At 36.2% G+C, this 6,324-nt stretch overlaps 1 protein-coding gene across 1 annotated transcript in view; it reads left to right on the top strand.

Annotated features, from left to right (window-relative positions):
* LOC127426234 (homeobox protein BarH-like 1) overlaps window positions 1–5,920 on the top strand; it is a 48,989-nt gene extending 43,069 nt beyond the window's left edge. Inside the window, exons 2-5 of the mRNA XM_051672903.1 lie at window positions 3,102–3,711; window positions 4,561–4,852; window positions 5,097–5,181; window positions 5,268–5,920. Of these exons, the coding sequence (XP_051528863.1) occupies window positions 3,510–3,711; window positions 4,561–4,852; window positions 5,097–5,181; window positions 5,268–5,435 (747 nt within the window). The 5' untranslated portion in view covers window positions 3,102–3,509 and the 3' untranslated portion in view covers window positions 5,436–5,920. The remainder of the gene's footprint in view (window positions 1–3,101; window positions 3,712–4,560; window positions 4,853–5,096; window positions 5,182–5,267) is intronic.
* Window positions 5,921–6,324: the final 404 nt, after the last annotated feature.

Genomic DNA, 6,324 nt, shown 5'->3' with positions numbered 1-6,324 from the left:
TAGAAAGACCAAAGTCTCAAAAACGGTTGGTCAAGATTACGATCAAAGAACATATTTCAAATCAGCAGTAAAATGTGACAATACTGGTATCATAAATTATGATTCTTTACATCATATTACGCTAACAAAACGCAATTTTCCTGGCTTGTATAGCTAACGCGCATGCGCGTTTAAGAGTTGATTGACAGGTGATGTCTGTATCTAAAAGGTGATTGGCTCTTTTAACTGTAAGGCGGGACTTACTTTCTACATCCGTTGACTGTTGGGCGCTCAGAGCTCCTTGGTTGAGCGTTCTAGTTTCTCCCATTTATTTCAATTGAAGTGACCCGTCTCTGCTAAATATACTCTGATGTTACATTGTAACAGGTTGGAGGAAACAGATAAGGTTTTTCATTGGTCGAGCCATGTTCACGTGACCAAGTGAAGGCTATCGTATTTGTTTTGAGGAGATGTGCACACAAAGCTCGGAACAGCAGGCTACTTATGTGGAGTGTTATTTATGACATATCTTAAGTGTGATCTACATCACTTGATATACAGAAATGAGTGAATTGAAACAGTTTATATACTTACGAATAGTGACTATTGCTATAATACATTAACAACAAGAGTTATAATATAATCATTGACATGTACTTACATAACTTTAATCAAAGCAGAGTTTATGCATACCTGATCAAGTTAGTCTTAGCCAGTGTTAGGTGTAATCCAATTACAAAGTAATAAATTACTGTAATCAAATTATTTTTTAAACAAAAAAGAAGCGTAATGCATTACATATTAAAATCTTGTAATCAGATTACAGTTTCTGACTTTCAATTAATTTAATTACTTTTAAGTTCATCATATGGTCATGCTTATTTCTAATATATTATTTATGTAGAATACATGAGCTATGGCCCGTAAAGAGTCATGAGTGAGGTGCTGAGTGTATGACTTGTGTGTAACAATGAACAAGGAAGAAATATAGAAATTATTTTGAATTTTTTGAGCGGAAACGTTTTTTTGAAAGTAACTAAAAAGTCAAACAATAAGTAATGTGATTGCTTTTTAAGTGAAGTAATTAGTAAAGTAATATGATTACAATTTAGAGAAACAAGTAGTAATTTGTATGGGATTACTATCTTTAAGTAGCCAACCCTGGTCTTAGAACATTATCAACACATGATAGATAGATAGATAGATAGATAGATAGATAGATAGATAGATAGATAGATAGATAGTGCCTTATAAGAAGCTTGCAATACTGCACACGGTTAAGCACATAATACACTTACACATTAAGCCTGCTTTTGTCTGATGTGATCCCAATTCCCCTCAATAGGCTACTATATGGCTACTAACCACTGCCATTCACAGATTAGGTATGATATTTCAAAATAAAGTATAGGCCTTTATATCAAATAGAATACACATATTGCAATGGTGCTCACGAATAAATTGATGCTTTTTGCAGTGTGGCATTCACAGTTCATATGATGTCGCCTAGTGGCTGAAATACAGAGGTGCTTCCACCAGAGTTGATAGCACCCTGTTTATAAAGGCCACTATGGGCGTTTTCCTTAAAGGGCACTGCAGGAAGGGGATGCCACTCGAAGTGTCGTTCCAAACGAAAGAAAGCAAATTATTATTATTATTTTCACGAAGAAGCTTCCAAGACTGTTAGCAAAGGGTACAATCATCCAGCAATGCCATGCTGCCTTCAGGGTGCCCACATCAAGAGCTCTGCCCTTCGTGAGTGAGTAGGGCATAGAGATAATTACTTTCGACTGGAATTCGCCCTATGTTTCTCTTTGTGGACTGTGAGATGGGATTGCATTTTTTTTTTTTTTTTTTTAGAAAACTGTATTGAATATCTTAACAGCAGTGAGCCTGACAACAGCACAACCTTGATTTATAACTTGAAAGCAGGGTTTTTTATTTCATCCCGCAGAAATAATAATAATAATAATAATAATAATAATAGGTGCGTTAAATGCAATAATAGCTATAAATATTACCGCTAATACTCATTTTTGATTTGATTATTTTAGATTTGTGTAGTAGGTAGTCTGCACAACTTATGAACGTGATACAACATGATTCGCATGATGAAGAAGAGAAAGAAAAAAAGAAATGCATACATAATGAATTTAGGCACGAATACGATAATTGTTAAAAATCGAATATACTATTAAACAATTTTCAAAGAGACGAAAAATAAACACCACTGAATGGAAGTGGCAAAATAATTTTCTGAAGAAAATGACCTATTGTCCTACCATTTTCTGACAATGGTACATAACTTTTGAAACAAGGGCAAGACATGAGGCAACGTTTTCAATCTCTCTATCACAAAATTACAAGAAAGAGGTAGGTCTGTCTGTCGAAAAGACTATGCCCAAGGCCAGTTTGTGTTCAACCTTTATTTGAGCTTATATATTTAATAAGATCTTATTAAGGAGAATTGTAACAACGAGGGATGCAAATTGCTCACCTTTCAGCTGTAGTCGTCATTTTTGAAGCTATTTTGCTCAACTTGTTTGGTAAAGATGTCTACATTTTCCTTATTAAAATCACTTGAAATGGTTAGATTAAGCTTAAACACTTTAAAAGCTTCAAATGCAACAAAAAAGCTTTAAATACAACAAACAAATCAGCTATACAGAACACCTTCACAATCCTCCAATTGTCGCTCAATGGGCAATTTTGCGCCATGATGGACGTCCATAATTTACGACCTCAGTCCCTTGCGTTTGAATTTTAAATATAATTATTTGTATCAGGATTTGTAATTCATAACATCGACATTTAATGGCTTAATTACTTTTGCTTTAAAAAAAAAAAAAGATGTGATGCTGTGCCATATGATGAAGAGTCTTTATTTCGAGAGAACCATTCCCGTTTTATTTGATTTAATTAGATTGTAAGATTTTGTGTCACTGTAACTTTTTAATCTCATAGCCTATGTCTTTATGCAATGGATACAGTTGAAAGAATTGAATCAGGACATCAAAGATATATCAAATGTATATTTTATTTTGATATATAAAAATAGACTTTTTAAAAAAGTAGTCTATAAGTTTAATGTTTTGACTGTGTATTTTCCCCTTAATTTACAGAGGGTGTCCAAGCATGCTGAAGAGGAGGTGTGGCGTTGCGGTAGACCTCCTTAAACTCAGATGTCTATGTTCCGGATTCAGAGCTCAGTCGGTACGGTGAGAACAGAAATAGACTTCTCTCTCAAGCTGCGTGGACGGGACCACACATTTCGGAAGTCGCCTCAAGAAAAGAACCAACTTTGGCTCGTATTCGGAGCGTTCAAAGAGTCGAAGCCTTCTTTGAGTATTACAAAAGTTGTCAACAAACGCCAGGATGATTTTCGTCTCGTCTAAAACCCTAAATGGACGTTTATGCCCGGGTGCTTCCTAAGGACGTCTGAATCCTCAATGTGACTTTTACGCATCTCCAAAAGACAGGTTTCAACACCAGGAGGTTCGGAGAACATCTACCACTTTTAAACTTTAATAATGCAACACCCTTTGGAGATTGGGGCGCACTACTATCCCCCGGATGCCCATCCAGACCAAAGGTCTCACAGGTACAGGAGTTTCATGATTGAAGAGATTCTCACCGACCATCCGGATCACAAGGTATCGAGTCCCGCCGGAGATCTTCTAAAATTTGGAGTACATGCCCTTCTGTCGGCCAGACCATATCACAACCACTTAGGTATGTACTGCATGTTAAAATCCAGCATTGGTAGTCGTGTCCTTCTCCAAATACTGGGACATTCAAATTGGAGAAGCTCTTTATTTGCCTAGTCAGGGAGCTGTCTCTGCGAACCAATACGAATCAAATCCGACATTTCCAGAAAAAGGTAGCAATGCAATGGACAAAGCAAGGTTAAAAAGAAGGGGAAGGAAAGGAAGATAAAATCACGAATAATTTTATGACATTTGTACACCATTTATAAGCTACAAAATGCCCTCTGCGTTCATCCTATCTTTTGTGTTGTTGATTCTCAGAGAAATAAGATTTCATCAGCCTGTAACTATAAACACAATAAACAACAGGCAGCTCATTTGAAAATAAATCAAAATATTCATACAGGTAAAGCTGTCATGCCTGTGTCCATTTAGCATAAAATGATACCATCATGGGAATATGTAAACAATATTAAGAAGATGGGGTCATTTAAATAGTCATTAGTCTGTCATTGAAGTTTATAAAGAGTCATTCCTTTACAAAAGCCTAAATGTAAAAGATACTCTTAAGTAGGCCCTGAAGAGCCTTATGGTTCTTTAAAAAGCATGAATTTACATTTGTTATTGGTCAGGAAAACGTGCGTGATTGATTCTATTCATAGTATATTCTATATTTATATTATTTTATTTTATAGGCTTATGGGCATATATAAACTATAAAATAAGTTCCACTTTTAACCATGATGAACATGGGTCGTTATGGCAAGTCCCAAACTCCTATCATCTATCGGACCTTTTTAAAAACTGAAATCTAGTTTTAATTCAGAATGATCATATATGGCCAACACAATTTTTTTTTCCCTTTCACTTTCAGTACTGAAAGCGGACCAGACAAGCATCCTGAAGTTCCCAGTGTCCCCTCTGTCCTGCTCCCTCGGGGCGCCGCTGGGCTCTGCGCTTTTGTCCGGGGCTGCAGGTCTGCATGTGGGCTCATCATCCCATCATCTCCCGCTGGACCTCCATCTTCGTGGGAAACTCGATCATGGAGGTGATGCGGTGAGCAAGACAAAGAAAGGAAGGAGAAGTAGGACTGTGTTTACCGAGCTACAGCTGATGGGTTTGGAAAAAAGATTTGAGAAACAGAAGTACCTTTCAACCCCTGACAGGTAAACAAAAAATTAGATGTAAATTATCTTTTAATGCATGAGAGTGAAATAGACTAATTAAACATAAAAAAATAAATAAATAAATAAATAAAACAAGTATTGCGCGCCTATATTAAAGGTTTGGCGGCATTTTAATTATATGCAAATAATTTTGTTGTGACCATAATTATCAGTCTACAGCTCGCATGCAATTAACATGCTGGTATTGTCGGGGAGATGATTTTTGACATTTTCCCTTTTACAGAATAGACCTGGCAGAGTCTTTAGGCCTTAGTCAGCTTCAAGTCAAAACATGGTATCAAAACAGAAGAATGAAATGGAAAAAAATCGTAAGTTCTATCTTCTAATAATACAAACAAGGACTTTATCAGACATGTGAACATTTCATCTGATGTGTGCTCTTGTTGCTTTTTAGGTGTTGCAAGGAGGAGGACTAGAATCCCCGACCAAACCAAAGGGCCGTCCAAAGAAAAACTCCATACCCACCAGTGAGCAGCTCTCGGAGCAGGAGAGGACACGAGATGTGGACCGTTTATCCGACGGCTCTTCTTCTTCACTTTCTGATGCAAACCAAGAGGAATAAACGAGACCATCCCGATCCGTGCGAATACTATCGTTTCCAGGACGCAAATATGCCCACCATCGGCCTCTGTGGATCGTTGCTCACCGAAGCCTTTATTTTGGCACTTACACACAGATAAAGACATAACCACTTGGCCTGAATTTATACTATCCATGTTTTGTTTGTTTGTTTGATTGCGCCAACTTTTACGGCCCCAGAAAAATCGTTACGAACTTGTTTTTCCAGGGACCAGACTCCGAGCAGTGGTTGAATGGTATTTCCCTCTGCATTGAAGGCTGTGGTATCATGGACGTTTGATCAGCATTTATTGTGCTTTTTGCTTCATTGTTATCTCAACAATATTCTTTAAAAAAAAAAAAAAAAAAAAATTAAATGAAAATTTGTCCAAAAACAGTTCTTGACATTGTAGCAATGTGAAGTTATTTTTTTTTTCTATGAACATGGCAAAACAAAAGACAAAAGACAGAATAAATGGCATAATTGTTACGACTAAGGTTAGCAATAATAATAATAATAATAATAATAATAATAATAATAATAATAATGCTGAATTCCTCGTCATTGTTTTTTTTTTTTGTTTGTTTGTTTTGTTTGTTTGTTTGTTTTTTCTTTCTTTTTTTTTTTTTTACGTCGTTTCAAATTCTGATATCTCTGAGCCACATCAGATGCGGGCTGCGTAATGCAGAATTGTTTATGGCTATAACTGCGCACATTGGCGTGTTTACGCAGTAAAAGTAAATATGTGGTAACACAATATTTTCGAAATGAGGTTATTTATTTCCAAAGAAATGCGCACAGAAATCCTTTTAATCAAAGAGAGGTTATACTGCCAACAAGTATTTAAGAAGTGGGCTATTTGCAGTGTGCAGAATGTGTATTCATTTCTAGC

Source organism: Myxocyprinus asiaticus, chromosome 35 (assembly GCF_019703515.2).
Source record: "Myxocyprinus asiaticus isolate MX2 ecotype Aquarium Trade chromosome 35, UBuf_Myxa_2, whole genome shotgun sequence".
Lineage (NCBI taxonomy): Eukaryota > Metazoa > Chordata > Actinopteri > Cypriniformes > Catostomidae > Myxocyprinus > Myxocyprinus asiaticus.
Note: the sequence above shows the minus strand (reverse complement) of the source record. Positions and strands in the feature narration are given on the sequence as shown.